This window comes from Mauremys reevesii, linkage group 2 (assembly GCF_016161935.1).
Source record: "Mauremys reevesii isolate NIE-2019 linkage group 2, ASM1616193v1, whole genome shotgun sequence".
Taxonomy (NCBI): Eukaryota; Metazoa; Chordata; order Testudines; family Geoemydidae; genus Mauremys; species Mauremys reevesii.
Window position 1 is genome coordinate 155,465,873 of NC_052624.1, and position 19,330 is coordinate 155,485,202.

At 50.5% G+C, this 19,330-nt stretch overlaps 2 protein-coding genes across 6 annotated transcripts in view; one reads left to right on the top strand and one right to left on the bottom strand.

Moving 5' to 3' along the window:
* The first annotated feature begins 2,542 nt into the window (after window positions 1–2,542).
* Window positions 2,543–5,037, top strand: LOC120397968. The gene is made up of 3 exons (XM_039524769.1): window positions 2,543–2,908; window positions 4,553–4,831; window positions 4,866–5,037. The coding sequence occupies exons 1-3, from the start codon at window positions 2,715–2,717 to the stop codon at window positions 5,002–5,004; spliced, it is 612 nt and encodes a 203-aa protein (XP_039380703.1). The 5' UTR covers window positions 2,543–2,714; the 3' UTR covers window positions 5,005–5,037.
* A 292-nt stretch (window positions 5,038–5,329) lies between these two features.
* BMP1 (bone morphogenetic protein 1) overlaps window positions 5,330–19,330 on the bottom strand; it is an 88,518-nt gene continuing 74,517 nt past the window's right edge. For 3 of the 5 annotated variants that reach the window (XM_039524767.1, XM_039524765.1, XM_039524768.1), the window contains exons 13-20: window positions 18,914–19,039; window positions 18,554–18,714; window positions 17,717–17,900; window positions 9,151–9,276; window positions 8,738–8,865; window positions 8,010–8,223; window positions 7,061–7,311; window positions 5,330–5,923 (exon numbers count right to left, since the gene is read on the bottom strand). In XM_039524767.1, the coding sequence (XP_039380701.1) occupies window positions 5,789–5,923; window positions 7,061–7,311; window positions 8,010–8,223; window positions 8,738–8,865; window positions 9,151–9,276; window positions 17,717–17,900; window positions 18,554–18,714; window positions 18,914–19,039 (1,325 nt within the window). In that variant the 3' untranslated portion in view covers window positions 5,330–5,788. Of the gene's footprint in view, window positions 5,924–7,060; window positions 7,312–8,009; window positions 8,224–8,737; window positions 8,866–9,150; window positions 9,277–9,929; window positions 10,369–17,716; window positions 17,901–18,553; window positions 18,715–18,913; window positions 19,040–19,330 lie in introns of those variants that run through there. The other 2 variants (XM_039524766.1, XR_005594105.1) reach the window with 2 other exon arrangements.

The following is a 19,330-nucleotide window of genomic DNA, read 5'->3' on the forward strand; positions in this document are numbered from 1 at the left end:
CCTGCAAATCAGGCTTCACAGGTGACTGGGTGTGCCCTTGATGTTGACCCTGAGATACAGCCCGGGGAGCTGAAAGAAGCTGCATTCTCCGAGTGACAGAACTGTGGCTGCTGAAATGTTAATGGCTGGCTGGGCAATGATACAAAGACAGTGTTAGGGCCAAAGGAGATTGAATCCAGATGCGAGCTGGGCAGATGTGAGGGAGTCAGGGAAAGGGAGAAATGAAGCCAACATTCCCTGCAGCTGGCGGCACCTAAATCAAAGTGCCATCCAGAGGTTCCAAGGAGCAGCAATTGCGTGCCGCGGTTTTCAAAAGCGACTTGTGCATCCAAGGGCCCCACTTGAGACTAGAGCTGGTCGGGAGTTTTCCAACCCAACGTTTTTTTGGTCAGAAAATGTCAATTTGCTGGGGCTGGAACTGTTTGTGGGGGAGGGTCAGTTCTGATAACTCTCCCCCATTCAGAAGAACAAGTTCTGAAAATTGTAGAACCATCCCGCTTTGACATTATTGAAACGAACAGCTTCATTTTCCGGTGCAAATCGACTTTCTGTTCAGACATTTTAGTTAATTTATACTAAAAAAAAGCTTTAAAAATGGAAAAAAAAGGTTGAAATGGAAAGGAGACGTTTCAAAGTTATTGAAACAAAACATTTTTCAGATCATCAGGTCGCAAACGTTTGTGGGAGTTTTGACTTTTCATCCCAATTTGGGATGGGAAAAAGGTTGGAACTCTCAAAAACGCTGCCAGGATGGAGAACTGTTGTCCCCCACCTAGCTCTTCTTGAGATACCTTAACAGGGGTTAATTTTTAGACAGTGTTTATTACCCACCCAGCTACCTACCCTCCCTCTGAAAACCAGGCCCCTGCCAGGGGTCTCAAGTTGGGCACCTAAAATCCAAGGGACTTTCTCAGGATGGGGTGGTCCTTTAAAGAGATTCTGGTTCAGCCCCCAGCCTGTGATTAATTAAGCTGCCTCCCAGGCAATGGGGCTGTGGCCAGGGATCAGGTAATCACTTGATCATCCCCATCACCTGGGATGCAGCCTGTGAGGTGCTCAGCAGATGGTGGTGGTGAGGGCCGTATAAGGACCTGATTCAAAGCCTAGTGAAGTCAATACAAAGACTTCTATGTCCTTTAAATCAGGTCCTCAAAGCCTAGCTAGCTCGATTCTCCAGTGGCTCACAGCAGGCTACCTGCAAGTGCCTACTGTGATGCAGACGGTCCCTGGTTCAGCACTCTAAACATGCTCACATTAGGGACCAATAAAACAATAGCAAACAGGAAAGGATCTGGCTGGGAGAGCTAGGACTTTATTATATTTTCCAAATACATTCCAAAGGACAGCAGCCAGTTTTGGATCCTTTCCCACCACCCAGAGCTAGTGTATTCCTTGCTGATTTCTGTTGGGACCTCTCCCCCTGTTGGATAAGCCCCATGTTCACAGGAAATCTCCTCAGGGATAGAGACCTTCCTCTCCCCTGGGCTCTCAGCTACAGTCGTGGATGCAGTTGCAGACCACTGGCTGGTCCTGGATTCCCCGTGTCCACAAGAAGAATCGGTCTGATAGCCATCTGTTGCTACCAGCTCGGTGGTGCAGATGGAAGGGACTTGGACAGCAACACCTTTGTTCCTCCGTTTCTTGCCTGTCTGCCTCTCCTCTTCTTTCACTGCCCATTGTTCATCCTCCAGGTGTATGTTCAACGGTACCTCCAGAAGGAGGTTTATGGGTATTTCTCTGCCTCTTCTCTGGCAGGGTTGCTTGGAAGGCACAAAAGGGACAGCTTTTCTCGCCCTTTGGTATCTCCCACCCCGGGCTCCTTTTCTCCTTTTTACATTTTGCCTCCTTCTTCCTCTCCTTCCTTTAGAAAATTTTGCTTTTCTAGCAGGAGCCACGTAGCTTCTTCCGCTGCAGGGTCTGGAATAGGATGTGGAGGGGCTCACACCCTCCTTTGTGGACTTGGCCCTGGAATAAGATCTTGAATAGATGTGAAGAGAAGGCACATCAGAGTCACCCATATTCTTGGCTCCCCTCTTGCCCCTGGCATTAGATGTCAACGGAGCGTCATAGCCATGCATATCCTCCTCCGTTTTCCCCTTTGCTCTGCAGCAAGATGTCAAAGGTGCATCAGAGTCTGCTAACTCCTGGCCTCGGCCCCTGGTCCTGACATAATACGTGCACTGGGCCTTATACACACTCACGTTCTGTTTTTTGGGAGTTGGCTGAAGGTGGGTGACACGTTGGCGAGCTTTGGCCTGGCGTGGCCTGCGATAGCTCTGCACTATGAACTGGGCCATGGAGTAGGTGACTCCAATCTTCTTGGAAAGCTGCCGTGGGGTGTAGTGCATTTCCTTCCATTTTTCTTTCTGGAGTCTCATGCTGCTCCCTGTCCGCTCACCTGATCCATCTCCATACCACCTTCACTTAAGAGTATTGTGCCAGGCGCTGGGGTTTCTGTGACATCAGCAGCTGCCTGGGTGATGTCATAAGTATGCTTCATACCTAGGCTGTCATCAGAGACTTTCAAGAGGTAGATTTCAGTTTAATCACTTTTGGGACAAAGTTCAGTGACCGGTTTCATGGAATCCTTAAATTCAGGGGTTCTCCAGCTGGGGGCCATGACCTGGTACTGGGGGGTCATGCCCTCCCTGCTTTTCTCATGTTGTTAAATGAGAGGGGGGTCCCAGCTAGGCCCTGGCTAGAGAAGTGCAGTTATGGAAAAGGTCAATGATAACAAATCTATCCACCCTATTTACTCTAGGATATCCAATGTCACAGTATTTGGGCACCATTCTTTTTTTCTGGCACCACTGGGCCAAGGAAGGAGCAACAGGCTACAGCTGGCAAAAGAGAAACTTAAGTGTCTGGGTGGAGGGGACACTCTGAATGAAGCAGTTTGCTTAGCAAGGTAATTACAGCACACATACTGAAGCTGATGGAAAGAACAATGCAGTTCCCAAGGTCCTGACTCAGGTTTTAGTCCATAGTTGCTCTTTCCTTAATCAAGCAAACTCTGGTTGGAGTTACTGGCAATTTTGCTGAGTAAGGGCTGCCTAAAAACCGAGTGAGGGTCTGAGGATTTAGCCACACGGGTCTCTGGAGGTGCTTAGTGCATCTAACCTTTATCCTTCCGAGGGAGATCAGATGAGACCCCAGGCTGTGTCTTTTGGAGCAGGCTGACATCCTGTGTCCTCTGCAAAGACATTAAGATCTTTTAGCACTTGGAGTCGGTGTTTCCGCTGGTGTCCCCAATCTCCCACAGCCCTGTAGGCTAGCTGTCGACAGAGCTGCCACCACACCCCATGGGCAACTGTTTCCCAGTATGGGGCTCACAAAATGCCTTGGGAGCCTTCTTGAGGAAAAGCACTGTATTAGTCTCAGACCCACAGGAGAGAAGCCATCCAAGCAGCTCATGTAGAGAGAGACACAAGACAGAATGGAAGAGGGACAAGCAGGCTTGGGCAAGAGGATGGAGGCAATATCAAACTTCAGCTTGTTTCTTGGATTGTACAGAGGAGGAGTAGGGGGGATGAGTTTGGGACGGCTGAGGATAAATGTTTCCAGGGCATGGTTTCCCTTCCCATGTGCCTCCTGCCAGGGCTGGCTCCAGGGTTTTTGCCGCCCCAAGTGGCGGAAAAGAAAAAAAAAGCCGCGATTGCGATCGGCAGCAGCTCCACCACGTCGCTTTCTTCTTTGGCGGCAATTCGGCGGCAGGTCCTTCCCTCCGAGAGGGACCAAGGGATCCACCGCTGAATTGCTGCCGAAGAGCCCGACTTGCCGCCCCTTCCCCTTGGCCGCCCCAAGCACCTGCTTGCTGAGCTGGAGCCTGGAGCCGGCCCTGCTCCCGCACACCCATGACAGAGCTGGTAACTCCTCTGCCCACAAGGACTCTGGAGACTGTTTGGGTTGAGAATGGAGAATTTGATCCAAGTGTCTGCATTTTGCCCTTGACATGCATTTGACCAGCTCTACAAATCTGTTTCAAGCCTCAGTTAAAGGCTCCTCAGCTTCAGAATGGCTGTTGCAATCAGAGCTGGCCTGTACTGCACAATTCAGGCCTGGCTCCGAGCTTTCCTGACACTCTGAAGTTTGGGTTCGGACCCATCTCTGGTTCAGAGAGACCCACTCATGTGTGAACATTGTTCGCATTGCACATGTGGTGCCTCCTGCAAAATGAGCCAGTGATTGAGCATTTCATATTAGCAAACCTGAGATGCAGCCATGCCAGGGTTCAGACCCAGGACTCTGCCCCTTGCTGAATGCAAATGCCCATGTTACCTTATGAGTTTCTTTTGTCTCTCGCAATTGCTCTGTAATATTTTCCTGCTATTCCCCTTACAACATGAGGTGAGGGGAAAAGATATTTGAATATAAAAACATGTTAAAAAAGTACTTATTAAGTATGATCAATAAAGCCCTTCCTGTCTCCCTAAGGCCCTGAATCAGCAAAGCATTTAAGTACTCGCTTAACTTTAAGCAACTGCTTAATTGCTTTGCTGACTCAAGCCCCAGATAGATAGGGCCTTTTTTAGTCTTCTCATTTACCATATAGTGGAGACTCTTCATTGAGTCCACTAGAATTCCTCCAGATTAACATGAGTGTGAAAGGAGAATCAGACCCATGGAAGATTAAGAGATACAGAAGGCTGCAGAAAAGGATCCACAAAAGGAGATCACAGCTGGAAACATCTGGAGAGCAGAACACTACCACAGGAGCCCTGAAAGAGACAGCAGAGCTGGAGAGCAGGCACAAGTATAGGATCCAAGAGATTAGGATCGCTCCCAAGAAGGATCCAGCACTGCTGGAACCCAATGAGACAATGGCTTCTGCAAAGCAGGACCCCAGAAAGAGACAGCATCGCTGGAAACAACTACCAGATGGCAGAGGATGAAAGAGGATCCAAAAAGGATCCAAAAGAGAGCACAGATGGGAATATCTGGATAGCAGGCGCACACCAGCAAGGACTCCAGGCAGTTTTGTTTGCAACACTTTCCGTTTATTAGACACAGACTTTCCAAGTGGGGCTGGAGGTAGCGCATGGCTCCTTCCCGCAATTGCTTTCAGGGCTGTCTCTAGATCGACTGACGTATCATGAAAGAGGACAACCCTCCAACTGGAGATCAGACTTTTAAAAAGAACGAACGTACATTTGGGGAAAAGGACTCTGATACATTAGGTGTCTCTCAGAAAAGCACCACTAAAACAAACCCCCAAACAGACGAGTTAAAGAGGCTGATGGCCATCTCCTTACAAGATAGAGTTTTTATTACATCGTTACAACAGATAGCCAGCAGCTTCTGTGTGTTTGCTGGGCTCTTCACTCCTATGGGGTTTGTACATTCAGAGAGCTGAGCTGATACCTGCTTTGTCAAGTTTATAAAGGAAAACGTCTGCCATACACTTGGACTTTCCTGCATTAAGCGATACCTCCCAGGGGGTGGGGAGTTAGGGAAGTTGGGGGTTACAATCGATTCATTAACGGTAGTTGCAAAGTGGTTAAGAAGAACATTTTTCCTGGCTTGGGTGGTGCCCTGCTTCAAAGAACAAAAAGAGGCCTAGGAATGGATATTTAAAGAGATAAGACCCGCCCGCCCCCAATCTGGTCGGTACCAGCAGCTGACTGTGCCTTAGCCTCTGTGTGAGTGTGTCTTAGTGCTGAGGTTCACTGTGTGTTTCTCCATCCAGTCTGTCTGGTTCCCCCCACCTCCCCGCGCATGTATTTGTTCTATACAGAAAAGAACCGTCCCTCCAGCGTGGGGTGGCGAGGGCCCTGGTGGCCGTGAGGCCTCATTTCCTTGTGTGCAGAGTGTCCTGGAATTTGGTGCTGGTGTACCGCAGGTGGAAGCCCTTCTTGTTGATGGTGTCGTCCGAGTGGAACTTGATCATGACCGAATCGCCGGCGGAGGAGACCTCTTCCGGGGGCTGGAGGGGGAGGCAATGGAGTGGAGAGAGCCAGTCAGGACACACTGTTTCTGCCTCACAGACCCAGAGGGTGAGAGACTGCAGGGGCCTGAGAGTTGACAGGCTCTCTGGGATGGTTGGGCTCATCTTCCCCTTCCTCATGGGCCAGTGCCATAAGTTGCTGCTGAGAGAGGTCAGCAGCAAACCATCAATGGCCCTGGAGCCAGGAGGGAGTAGGGCGAAGGCACTGGGGGCTGACAGCAATGGCTGAATCCCAGGGCAACTCCTGGGGTGGGGCAGCTTACACCCCACCTTGCTTGAGGCGGCGTCCACTCGCACAGTTGAGCCTAGGCGGCCATTGGGCTAGCAGCATAAGGCTTATCTATGCACCAACCTAAACTAGGTTAGTTCAATGGGTGCAGACCCTGGGTGGACACTGATTTTGGTTTGGCTTACCCCTCTTTCCTAATGGACCCACGTTAAACTGAAATATCCCTCCTTGGTCTCAACCACCTCTCCCCCAGCTCTGAAAGCTCAATCGCTTCCTTGCCAGGGGTTAGGTGTTTCCCCCTCTCCTCCATTGGGCTTGCCGTGCTTTGCATTATCATTGGTTATTCCATTCTCTATAGGTTCTTACCCTGTGCCCATCTCTGCAGTAGCTGAGTGCTAGAGCTGGGTCAGCTTTTTTTTTTTTTCCAGAGACTAGTTTATTTGCCAAAAAAGGCATTTTTCAGTCCAAACTCCGCCCCCTATCTGGGTTGGAAATCCAGATTGAATTCAGTGAATAGTTTCGTCTCAAAATAAATTTAAAAAAAAATAGAAAAAGTCAAAAGGGTTAGACATTTTCAGAACAAACCTTTTTGACTTTTTGTTTAGAAATTTAGCTAGATTTGCTTAAACTTAAAAAAAAAAAAAAGGCTGAAGACCACCACAAACCATAATAAAACCCTTGGGAAAGAATTAATTTTGGGTCAAACAAAAACATTTGGTTTTTCCCCTGGATTTTTCCATTCAGCCACCAAACTGAACAATCAGTTCTTGGCTCAGAGCGCCATGCGACGCATGGTTTCACTCCGGGACGTGGTGCAGCTCTCCCCTCCTTCTGGGGCCAAGCAGGGGTAGGGGTGGGAAGGAAGTGAGCACAGCAGAGGAGCTTACCCCAGATCCGCAGTAGCGCCCCAGGCGTGGCGCTGTCCCGTCATAGCCGTCGAAGAGCTCCATGTAGTCGTATCCACAGTCGGCCTCCTCCTCAATCTCGAAGGTCTGGAAGATGAGCTCCACCCCGTAGCCTTCCTCCGCTACAATCACCCACTCGCAGTCCGAGCCGCCAGGGTAGTTGTTGTCTCCGAACTGAGCGTGTGAGTACAGGTCCTTGGTTTTCACCTCAGCTCGCATCTGGCCCCCACAGACTGGAAGTAAGAATACACACATGCGCATAGCAAGGAGGTGAAGGAGGGTGGGCACCTATTGCCCAAGAGGGTCATCTCCTTTCCTCTCTATTTCCTAATGTCTCACGAAAGCTTATGCTGAAATAAATTTGTTAGTCTCTAAGGTGCCACAACCACCCCATCTGTATGTCATGGAAAGAGGGAGAGTGGAGCGCAGTCTCTGGCCCCATCCAGACTTTGGCCTCTCTGCTTAGTCTGCCAAAGTCTGTGTTTTTTGCACAGGATCCACTGAGCAGCCGTGAGATAGATGGTCAAACGGGTCATGCAGAAGTGAATGGCTCCCTGTCCCACCACTGATTTCCTAAGCCATCCTGCCCCCAAAAATTGTGACTTCAAAAAGAAACATGGCAGCTGCTTTGCTTGTGCCTCTCAACGTTGCTTTACTATCAGCCAATGACCCCCTAATCTCTCTGTTCTTCTCCTCCCCTTGCCTCTCTCCACACATTTAACATCTTATACAAAATACTGAACCACACCAAGCCTCAGAGTCTTTAAAGCACCACAATTCCTAGGGAGACACAAGGGTGAAATGGGATAATATTCCAGCCCCTCTCTTCTGGGACCAGAGCTTCACCCCTGGCCTGACATCGCCACAACGCTTCGGAGGTTTTAGGTACCTGCCACTGAACCAAACACCAAGTAAACAAAAACTCAGTTACCTGTTGAATAGGTGGCCTGGAAGCCCTTCTTCTGGACGGAGTTATCAGAGAAGAACTTGAGGAACATCTTGTTGCTGGTGGAGATGATGGGGTCCGGTTCCTTAGCCCCACAGAACCTGCCCAGGACTGGAGCCTTGGCATCTTTCCCATTGTAAACCTCCAAGTGGTCATAAGTGCACTCCTGATGACCCTCAATATCCAGCTCCGTGAAGGTCTGGGAAGAGGGAAGGAGATGGAGGGAAACTTACAATGACAGTAGGTGGCAAAGCACCAAAGTTCTATAGATCTCAAGTCACGACAGTGATGGGGGGCCATTCCAAGTCCCATACAGCACGTCTCTGGCTACGCTGTTAGAAGCCATGTTAGTCTGGACACAGCTGGCAGTTTCTCTGTGCAGAGGTCACCTTGTCTGCAATCTACTCCCATCCCATTTGATTGCTCTCAAAGCAACATTAACAAGAAGTGTTCCCTGGGGATGTTACTGCATAATTGTCCCCTTCCTCCCATGTGTGTCATGGCTCCATTGTCCATTATAGAGGCTATACACCTCCTTGCACAGCATCTGGTACTGGACACAGCTGGAGAGAGGACAATGGACTAGACAGACCATTGGTCTGAAGTGGACTGGAAATTCCTAGGTGTCATATCTTTCACATGGGGACTGGTGGCTGTGGTCACTATATCACATGTGTGTTTTTCTGCTGCTAGTCCCTTGTTCTATATGTTACCAGTTTGACGCGGTGCCCAGGCGTGGTAGTTACTGCCCAGGTGCACTCTTTCTTGCTCGGGTACTTATCAGGCCAGTTAGGGCTGGTGATGGTACCAGTGATGGACGTCACCTTGTGATCACAGCCGGCTGCAGGAAGAGGATCCCAAAGAAGGAGTCAGCCAGGGGGCTATCCCCCAAAGGGTCATTTCTCCACCTTTCCTCCACCCCCAAAACTCACTCACCCAACAGTCCCAAAGGGCCAGCTAAGCTGTTTATCCCCTTGCCAGCCCCTTATTGCTGAGAAAAATGAAGAGATGGGGAAACCTGTGCACGGTCCAGAGGACACTGGCAGCAAACCCTTCAGAGACCTTGTGCACTGAGAAGCCCAGTAAGGCAACCGAACCTTCCCTGCCATCCTGGGGACACACGTACCTTCTTTGCAATCGTGGTTGTTGTCGTGCAGCACAAAGCCGCTGCGGCACTGGCACTGGTAGCTGCCGAAGGTATTTAGGCAGTCGTGCTGGCACCCTCCATTATCCTTCGAACATTCATCTTTGTCTAAGGAGAAGAAAAGAAGCAGTCCTTGGTTTAGCAGGGCCTAGGTATTGTTCCCTGCTGGGTTACGATGAATCGCCAGCATTGCAATGGACGACCCTTCTCAATGGGGTGAAATCTAGGGCAGCTGAGCCATTCAGAAAGGGCCAGACTCACCCCCAGTGCAGAAGGCTCACTCACAAGGTTCTGTGCATTGCAAAATCCCACTTAAATTCCATGACTGAATTGGTGTCCAGTGCCTCCCTATGACCCTTCTGCACTGGGGTGAACATCGGCTTAAGGGACCTCAATCCATACCACCGCCTGTTCGAGTGGAAACATCTTCCATGGAGACAAATTGTGCCAACTAGTGCCTAAATCATACCTCACTCACTACTCCCAGACTCCGAGTGCTCTGCTACTGAAAGTCCCTGGACCTGGACTCAAAACGTTCAGCTATCAGTGGAAGGAAACTATCAGACAAGCAAGTTCTTATTTCCAGCAGCAACCAGATCTATGGGCCTGACCCTGGTTCTCACTTCCACCAGAGTGAATGCAGTGCGTGAAGCACAAAACTAGTGCAAGCGAGAGGAGAACCAAGCTCCATGTCTACAAATCTTGCCCTGTGCTAACTCCATATGGAAATCAATTCAATATATATGGGACACAACCATTACCTGCTTACTGTACAGACGGGTAGGTAGAAAAACAGACACAAGGACAACCAAAGATGCAAGAAAGACCAGGACATGGTGTCCTTCTTTACTTATCAATAGGAAATGTCACAGACACAATAAAAATTGGAAATAAAGGTCAACTGGTCAATGACAAACCAGAGGAGTCTAAAAACAATGGTGAATAAAAAAAAAAAAGCCAACAACCAGTTCTGTCAAGCAAGGAATTTGGGGCCTGGGCCGCTCTCTGAGCGAGGCTGTGAGCTAGGACAGAACGGAAGGACATTGGTTCCCTGTTCCCTGGATCCTTTGGAGGGGCAGTGTTCCTGAGAAACTGAACGGAGGATTGGCCGAATTCCTTTAGGGCCTCGTATTCTTTTCTGCAGGCGGAACTTCCAGCCGGGTGGGCGAGCTTTCGGGGGCTGCGGCTGCTGCTTCGTTTCTGAAACGACAGAGAGGGAGAGAGAGAGAAAATGAAAACGAATCTGTGCTGTTGTGCCCGGAGGGAGAGTTGGACACCAAGGTAAGGGAGTCAAGTAAAGGGCTGGGGGGCAGTGGGACATGCAGAGAGCGGGAGCCATACTCAGTAGCACGTGTTACAGAGCCGAAGGAAAGGGGAAGCACAGACACAGCTACTGCTGCCAAACTACAGGAGAGGCACAGCACAAGGGAAAGGTGTCAAGGTCTACCGGATCCCACTGAGTCACACCCCGCCCTTTTCCCTTTGGCTCTTGAAAGCAAACTTTAGCTCCAGCATTAAGTGATGGACGGGAGGAACTTTCTGGTGCAGCACCCCCTAAAGGCGCTTGGGGGAGTGTTCCTTTCAGGGCAGAAGCATCTCCTCCTTTCCCATGTTATCCTACATTCACTGGCCTAACACAGCTTTAGCTCTGCATAGAGGAGAACACAAGGAGGCAGAGGTGGGCTGGCAGACTCCAGAGAGGTTTGAGACAAGGGAGTATTGGGAGCAAATTGGCCCTTTCAAGCTATCAGTCAAATAAAGTCTTCACTAGCTGTCGCCTGCTAAAAGCCAATACAAATTCCACATTGTTTCTGTGGGGGATATGAGCATCACGGGGGATACCCTCTAGATAGATAACTGAGAGGGCACAGGAGCTGCCCATGGTTTGCAGAGTGTTAATTTGGAGGAGGTTTTGGAAGACCATATTTGAGGGATCGTTGTTTGCACTTCGAGCACCTGGAACGGGACGGTGTGTGGAGCTGGGAGGAGGCATATTCCTCCCCCCTACCCACTTACCTCTGCGCCGCCGAACCCTGGCTGCAATTGTTACAGGAAGGACCTGCCCCTGCACATGGCAGAATTCCCTGAAAGGCGACGTCGTCTCAAGGCTTTGGAGCATGTGTAGGAAGGCTGGTTACTTAGGGCTTCCCATGGACTTCCAGCCAGGAAGGTTAGATGATCTTTATGGGCAATTTCTTTGGCTGTAGGACAGGTCAAGAGGCAGCATGGTGATGCAGATAGTGCACCGGACTGGCAGCCAGGAGACCTGGATTCTATTCACCAGCTCTGCCACTGACCTGTTTGTGTGACCTTGGGCAAGACACTTCCCCTCTCTCAGCCTCTTGTTTCCCCTCCCACCCTTTGTCAGTCTTGTCTAGGTGGTGAGCTCTTTGTGCAAGAACTGTTTCTCACTGTGTATATGCACAGCACGGCCCTGATCTCGGTTGTGGTCTTGAGGCACCACTGAAATACAAATAACAATAACAGGACAGTTAAGACTGGGCATTTGGAGATTTCCACTTATGGCAGATCCTGACTCTGGGGGCAGACAACTAAGTATTAAAAATAGCAGTAAGTTGGCCCAAGCCCCAAGTCTTGCATTGAGCTCTTGCGTGCACTACCTGTTTAGTCTGTAAGCCCCCAGGGGCTGTGGTTCCTTTAGCTCTGTACAGTGCCAAGCACACAGTCAGGGGCTTAAACATCAAGAGTGATTGGTCTGCAAGAAGCACCCATTTCTAGTCAATGAGAAATGCAGGAACACTTTGAAAGAGCCTCCTGAATGCAGCCTATAAGTGGTGTCTCACCTGGAGCCTCGGGCATGGGAGACACCTGGCTTCCAGGGGGGTGTTCTTTTCCCCACAAGACAGCATGAATGCAGGAAAGGTTTGCTGGAGCAAAAGGCTGGTCTTATGGTTAAGGCATCGCACTGGGACTCATGAGATCCAGGCTCTGTTCCCAGACTCCCCATGCGGCCTTGGGCCAGTCACTTCACCTCTCTGCCTCAGTTCCTCATCTGTAGAACAGTGCTTCCTTCATCTGTTTAAATTGTCAACTCTGCCGGGCAGGGCCAGTCCCTTACTCTGTGCATGTGCAGCGCCTAGCACAATTGGAGCCTGATCTCAGAGCCTTTAGGTGTGCTACTGTGATACAAAGAATAGCAAAAATCGTGTGACCGTGTTGTCTTGTGGGGAAAAGAACACACCCCAGGAAGCCAGGTGTCTCCCGTGCCTGAGGCTCCAGGTGAGACACCGCTTATAGGCTGCATTCAGGAGGCTCTTTCATTTAGACATGCATGCGGGGCTCTGTTTAGCACGATGCATGGTCCAGTTACTCTTACGAGCCTGGCTGCTGTTAAGAACAGGTGTGACGTGCCATTACAACCCCCAGGTGCAACAGTACATACCCCCTTGTTCTGACCGCCCACTGCTGCACATGGCCAGACCTGTTTCCTGGGGGGCTCATAACCAGAAAGCTCAAAGTTCATGATGCAGCAGAGGAGGGGGCTTTTAAAGGCCTAACTGTACAGGCAGCAAACAGAGCAGGGGGGAGAAGCATTTCAATCAAGGCTAGGGGGCTGCAAGGGGGACTGTGCGTAATAAACCCCCTTCAGGAAGGACACCTGGGATGAGGAGATAAAAGAAAGAATTTGCATAGGAAAAGAGCCCACTGGAAAGCTGTCTTTAGTAACTGTTTATTCTATCAGCTCGTTCATTGAAAATAAATAATCAGCAATAATGATATCATCTGACATTTATCCCAAAGCACCTTGCAAACTCTGGGCCCGATTCTGCTTTCCGTCTGCATCCCACTGCAATTGAGCGATGCAGCATTGGGCCGTATACACCCATTTGTATCGATACCCCACCCCTATCACGAAAGCACACCATTGGCCAAAGCACGTGCTTAAGTCCCACATTTCAATGTTAAGCATGTGCTTAGGTGCTTTCCTGGAGCAGGGCCACATGTAGCGGTGATGAAATGCAGCCACCACTGGGGTGGAGGGCAACAACTAGGCAGATAACACTGCACAATAGTAATGAAGGTCCAGAAAGATACCTAAGCCCAAGAGGTACTGAATCACACAAACATACAGCTGTGAAGCAATGCTCCAGTGTGGAAGGGACATTAGAAGGGGAGCTTACCTGAGCACTGACACTGGCAGCTCCAGTGGAAATGGTTCCTTAAGTGTGGTTAGATAAGCACCAAGACTCTGCAGCACCTGCTAAGGAATAGGACATTCCAGCCAATGTCTTCTGTTCGGGTGGTCAACAGCTGCTGTTCCACCATGGCTCTCTCTCTTGCTGATCTCGTTTACTTGTCTAACTTACGCACCCACATTAACCCATGCCATTAGTTCTGGTCCCAGCCAGCGCTTTCTCAGGTAGAGTCCAGAGTGATCTGCCTCCTGCCAACTGCCTCTGGTTATCCCCAGCTCCCAAAGTAGCGCAGGAGGTGAGGCACGTGACTCAGTCACAAAGATGGGAGGGTTCCTTCCTGTGCAACAGGACAGTGGCGGCCAGGCTTTGTTTCCTGCCTGAATCTGAATCATGAGTGACGCAAAAACTCCAGAGAGGACCAAGAATACATTTAGAGAAGAGACCAGCCAGCCAAGCAAACATCTGGGAATTGCTCATGGTTGGCCCTGCCTGGTGTTGGACGGTAACAATAGAATATTCTGGAAGTAAATAGGGGTGATACACCAAATAGGGAATCCAGTTCTCTTTGTGTCCTCCAGCTTCATCTTGCTGTGACCTGAGTGAAGAGACAGAAGGGATATTTTTATGGCCTCGTTAGCATTGGGCACCTCTGGTAATCCACAGCCTGAGGACGTTCCAGTGAGTAGAGCCCATGGGACAAACTGGGGACTCCCCGAGAAGTCACCTACGGTTCCCTAGTTGCCACAAAATGTGAACAAGGGTGTGTAGTGGCCATCGCAGTTATAAAGCCATGGATCTGAATTGTTCTGTGGGTAGGTAGGCGTGATTTGGGAAGTCTTTGGGAAACGCTGTGTTTCTACAACGGCAGATGGGGCAGGGGAGCAAACACAAGGAACATCAAAAGGCTGAGAAGGACCTAAATTGGCGCCTGGGATCCTGCAGCCCCTACCCACCCAAGTAGTGCCACTAAAGCAAAGGGTGAAATCCTGACCCTATTGAAGTCAATGATGAAATTCCGATTGACTTCAGCAGGACCCCGATTTCACTCACCTAAGTGACTAAAGGATCCAGGAGCAGGCCATTAAGCTAGGTAGTAGAGGAGAATAAGACACTTACCAGAATGTCTCGGCAATCCTGCTGGATGATCAGCTGCTGAGGCTTATCTGAGGTCGTTCTTTGCTGGATGGTGAAGATTCCTGTTGGCTGGGCCAGGCCGGATTACTTTACTTGCCTTGTTTTCATTTAAAAAAATAAAGCAAAAATACCATACCCGAAGCCTGTCCATTGGCTCTTCATTCATTCCAGCCAGCTGCAGAAGGCCTTGATTAATAAGCGACGTGATGGTGCTATAGGAGCTGCAGAAGCCCTGTTGGGTGGATTCTTTGGAACATCTCCTGTGGCAGCATGGGATGGGGCAGGGCGCTCATCAGGAGCTGTAGGAAATTCTCTGAGCTTTGAGGGCAAAACTGCTCAGGCAGATGGCTTGAAGGGGCCAGGACCTTGAAGAATCCATTGGGGATTCAAGGAGTTTGTCATCATTGCTCTACTTTCTTTGGCCCCGATTCAGGAATGCCCTTAGGCATATGCTTAAATCCATCCCTATTCAAGAAGTATGTGCTTCCCTTTAAACACGTCCTTCTATTGCCTGGACTTCACTGGGACTTCAGCATGCGCTTAAAGATAACCATGTCCTAAACATGTATGAAATGTATCAAAGACGATTCACAGCGGCAATGTAATGAAAGGACCTCAGGACAAATCCTGCCCAGACTTAAAACCTGTCCTAAACACAAATGAATTGGGGTCCTCGAGCCAGCCCCTCAACTGGTCTTCCATGGAGCTATGCTGATTTACATCAGCTGGAGAGCTCGCCCAGGAGTTTGGTTTTTTTAAAGAAGAGGTTAAAGGATTTCCAAAATCTAATGCTGCTTCCAAGGCATTGGTGTAGGAAAGAAGTGAAAGACACACACCACACAGGAAATAAGCAGGTAATGGTTTCCACTGGAACTGTCCCAACATTCCCTGTCTGCTTTAAAGGAAGGAGACCCAACCCAAGGAGCGTAGGCAGCTGAATGGCTACATGTATCAAAGATGACTGACCGCCGCAGCATAATTAAGGGACCTCAGGACAAATCCTGCCTAGACTTAGACCCAGTGCAATCCCATTGCCGCATAAGGTACAAGCCAGGAATCCAAATGACCCTGCATAGCCAAGACAGTAGGATGGGTCAATATCTCACCGCTGTTACTAGTCGAGGAAAGTAGGGGGAGTTTTTAGTCCATTCTAGATCAGCACACATCCCAGCAAGAGGAGGAAGAGAGGGGACACCCTCAAGCAGAGAAGGAGCGCCGATGCTTTGCCACGTCCCCAGCACAGCCGGAAGAGACAACTGGCAAAGGCATTGAGCAGACAGTGGCATCGTCGAAGCAGAGCCAGGGGTTGGGATGCACCGCGGGGACAGGCAAAGCGGAGGAGGCGATGCGAGGAGACACCCGTAGCTAAGGCGAGAAGTGGCCCACTCGGATAGCTCAAATTCCTTGAAGCGGTTATGATACAATAATGCTAGAGAATGCAGTGCCCTGGGAAGGGAAGGCCAGCACCAAGGGCAGTCAGGGGCTAGGGCAGCTCATTGCTTTCCTAGGGGTTGTCCCGTTAAATGTAGCACAACTAATCAGATGGCAAGATCTTTGGGGCAGGGCCTCTCTTTGTTCTCTGTTTGTACAGCGCCTAACACAAGAGGTCCATGACTGTGGCTCCTCGGTGCTACTGCAATACACAGCATTAATAATTCCAGATACAGATAACAGCACTTAGATATCTGGGGCCTGATTTGCAGAGGTGCTGAGCACCGGCAGGCCCCAATAATGTCATCTGGCCCTGTGGGAGTTCAGCACCTTTTAAAGTCAGGCAGGCACTGACAACTGGCTATGGAGCCAAACGCTGGTTCTGGTAGTTTTGCCCCTGTAAATGACTGCAGGGGCCAAAGGCTTAGAGGCTGACTTCAAGGTCTAGCCTTGCAAATGAAATAAAAAGCATGTGGGCTTGTCTATTCCAAGACCTAGTGCGTGGCAAGCTGGAGTTTCAAGCAGCAAGGTGCCAAAGTGCACTAGGGAAATTTTAGTGCAGGGTAGCAGGGTCCACCCAGCCCCTTAGTGTGCGCCAGGCTGTAGATTCACACCCCGGCTGGCCACACACTTAGTCTTTGTGTAAACAAGCCCTGTTTGCGTCAATGCCACTAAAAGCTTCCCTAGCTGGGAGTGGACAATGCCCAGGCTTCCTGAGTTGGAGGAATACTCATGTGGGGAGTTTGTTTGAAACCAATGAAGGCCCATAGGCATGAGCTGGCATACGGCTGTGTTAGCTGGCATGTATCCCTTACTTAGAGCCTGTTATCCCTGACTGCCATATGGACGTATTCTTAGCCACACGCAGCAGTCAACGGGAGCTGAGGCCATGTTGCTGACAGCCAAATTTAGCCCAGTGTGTATAACTTACCCCGGTAACAGTGCAGCTTTACATCACTGCTGAATTCAGCGCAGAGGGATCCACCGAGGCTGCCCAGGCTCATCCCAGGGGGTGGCTGGCTGTATCTGACACACACACACACACACAAGGCCACATTCTGCTGCCCTCACTCACGGTGAGTCTGCCTTTGTGCCATTGACTGCACTTGCACACCGGGCGTGAGCGAGGGTGGCGGAATCAGGACCAGAGTAAGCCATGAGGCCCACATCCTCAAAGAGTCTGGCACTGGACTCGCAGTGTTTTAAATGGGAGTTCAGTGCCTGAATACCTGAGGATCTGGGCCTAAGTACACTGGGCCAGATTCTCATCTCCATTACGGTGGTGCAGACCTGAAGCCACTTCAGCATCCTCTGGATTTACCCCTGTAACAGGGGGCAGAATGCGGCCCATATACTGTACACAGTAGTATACAATGACCCACAGGAACTAACTCCAGAGGGACAGAGATTTTACCTATTTGCCTATTTAATGGAGAGTTTTGGAAACAGCCTTAGTTGGGGTTTGGTTTTTTTTTTCAATTTCCTTAAACAGGGGCCTGACTGGGGTTTTAGTCCAAATCTTCAGCTGGTGTAAATCAGTGTAGCACCGATGCTAGTTTACACCAGCTGAGGATCTGGCCATTTCTAGTTGGAATGAGCTGCAGAACCTCGAACATGTTTCCCCACTCTTCCCTGGCTCCCCGGTGCAGCTGCAGGTGGAGCAGGGGAGGCATCTGCCTAGAACTTCCTGGAGGCAGCAGAGTGCCCTCCAGTGAAAGAGGCTGGGGACTGCACCCTCTAGGCATAGGTAAGCGGCTGGAGCTGGTTAGCGATAGGGTGGGGGTGGAGGGACAGAGGACACCCAGGCCGCAGGCTGGCGGGTCTACCTGAGAAGAAATGGGCTTTGAAGCCCTTCTTGGAGACGGTGTTGTCGGATTTGAACTCGATCCTCATGTTGTTGTACTGGGAAGTGATGACGTCAGGCTTCTCGGCACCGCAGAACTTGCCGTGCAGCTTGGAGTCGGCTGACAGCCCACTGCGCACCTCCACAAAGTCGTATTTGCACACCTGCTGGGGTGAGGGCGGAGGGGACAGACAGAGGAGCCAGGCTGAGACAGGGTGAGGAGAGGCAGCCAGCAGGAGCTGACCAGCGGCTCATCTGGACGAGGGCTTAGAGCACTGAGCTCAGGGCTTGTATCGGCACTAGCTAGACAGTGGCTGGCAGCTGACACTAGACAAATTCAGACTGGAAATAAGGTGTACATTTTCAACATAGAGAGTAACTAACCATTGAAACAATCTACCAAGGGTCCTGGTGGATTCTCCATCAGTTGCAATTTTAAAATCCAGATTCGATGTTTTCCTAAAAGACCTTCTCTGGTTCAGACAGGAATTAATTTCAGGGAAATTCTCTGATGATCACTGTGGTCCCTTCTGTCCTTAGAGTCTATGAATTTAGTGCAACAACCAACCCGATGTAGAAAAGTCCCTCACTTCCTCTGAGAGCTACTACATTGGCTTTGACCCATGCACTTACCAGGATGTAGAACCACCTTGAGACATGAACGTCTGACCTCCCTCTGCAGTCATGCCTCCCCCCAAACCCAGACCATGTATGCCGGGGCTTGCAACGTTGCAGGGATCTTCACCTGGAGATGCAGCAAGCTGGTCTTTTGCAGGTGGTGGTGAGGAGTTTAGAAAGGATATAGGGCCTTGGTACTCACATCATTCCCCTCAGTCTCAAAGAATTCGAATTGTAGTGAGATGCGGTACTGGGAGGGCGCCACCAGATGCCAGACGCAGTCCTTGTTGGGCGGATATTCCTTGGGCCAGCCAGGGCTGGTGATGGAGCCATTGAGTCTGGTGAGGAGGCCTCCACAGGCGGCTGCAGGTTACAAAGCATGGGAGCATTGGCCAGGCTTCCCTCCTGTGTGACACTTTGACTGTTCTAGGCCAGGCACTGCTCAGAAGCAGATGGGTGGGCTGGAGCAGTGCAGGGCTAGGCGTGGTGGGGAAGAGCAGTTACAGCTCTGGAGCTGCCAGCAGGGTCAAGGAAAGGGTCATGGCCACCCGTAGATACCGACCTTCACACCGGCGCTTGTCCAAAGCTAGCTCGTAGCCAGGGTCGCAGGCACACCGGTAGCTGCCCAGGGTGTTCACGCAGCGCTGCTCACACCCGCCGTTGTTGGGCTGTGAGCACTCGTCTACCTCTGTGAGGGGACAAAAGCAGAGAAAGGGTTTGGTAGCGGGACACCTGGAACAGGCTGCCAGGGCCACGTCTCAGCGCTGGCCAGCAAGGGGGGCAGTGCCATTCTCGGAGCCCCCCATGGAGGACAGGAACCAAGCAGGGCTGGGGACTGCAGCCTCAATTGAGCACTCAGGAGTAAAACTGGGGAGCAGTGGCCTGAAAAGAGAGAGGCCTCTGAGCAAGCTAAGCTCCCAGCCAGTCGCTAGAGGGTTGGACCGTACCTTGGACTGGGCTTGCTTTTGGTCCCTCTGCT